Raw genomic sequence first — 692 nt, 5'->3', positions numbered from 1 at the left:
AAGTCTCTACCTGAGTCCCATGTTGACGACCCAACCCGAAGCATCTAGAGCTAGCACGGAATTCCTAAGCTGTTCAAGGGGCACGTCTTCCTGAGCCTCCTGCAGGATGCGCCAGAGTCCTTTCACGCCCATATTTCTCTTATGGGCAACTATGCTGAGCGGAATGAAACGTAGAACAAGTACTTTCGCTGGAAATTTACGTATCACGGGATTCAGATTACATAATTGATGTTAATTCATAAACTTATTACAGAATTTATTTAACAGTCACGAGCCAAAAAAAAAAATATATATATATATACATTCAGTCAAAATCTCTAATATCATATTTAGATGTAAACTCCTTGAGGGTGAAATCTATTCTGCGTTAGAATCTTGTACATAACGGATCAAAATTTCGAATGACACATCAAACGAACCGAACGATTTCAATTCGGCTTCGTTTGAGGAAGCGATTAAGATTATTCGCACAATCCATTTTAAGTCGTGTCAGTAAGGAAAGGTGTTCTATCGGTAACATCTATAGTTAATTTCAAGGGCAACAAATATAAAACAACCACAATATGTAGGCAATAAAAATCCTAAGGTCGATGTATTTATATCCATTTGTGGCGGAGTTTCATCTCAACTGTGCGAGCGCGTTAGAGCGTTAGTGTTTTTATTAATTTTGCACAAGAGCGTGCCATTCATAT

At 38.2% G+C, this 692-nt stretch overlaps 1 protein-coding gene across 1 annotated transcript in view; it reads right to left on the bottom strand.

Annotated features, from left to right (window-relative positions):
• Positions 1–268, bottom strand: part of LOC119592293 (DNA repair protein rad13-like) — a 4516-nt gene extending 4248 nt beyond the window's left edge. Inside the window, 1 exon segment of the mRNA XM_037941121.1 lies at positions 11–268. Within this exon segment, the coding sequence (XP_037797049.1) occupies positions 11–132 (122 nt within the window). The 5' untranslated portion in view covers positions 133–268.
• Between the last annotated feature and the right edge of the window lie 424 nt (positions 269–692).

The sequence above is a fragment of the Penaeus monodon genome, chromosome 30 (assembly GCF_015228065.2).
Source record: "Penaeus monodon isolate SGIC_2016 chromosome 30, NSTDA_Pmon_1, whole genome shotgun sequence".
In the NCBI taxonomy this organism is placed as follows: domain Eukaryota; kingdom Metazoa; phylum Arthropoda; class Malacostraca; order Decapoda; family Penaeidae; genus Penaeus; species Penaeus monodon.
Note: the sequence above shows the minus strand (reverse complement) of the source record. Positions and strands in the feature narration are given on the sequence as shown.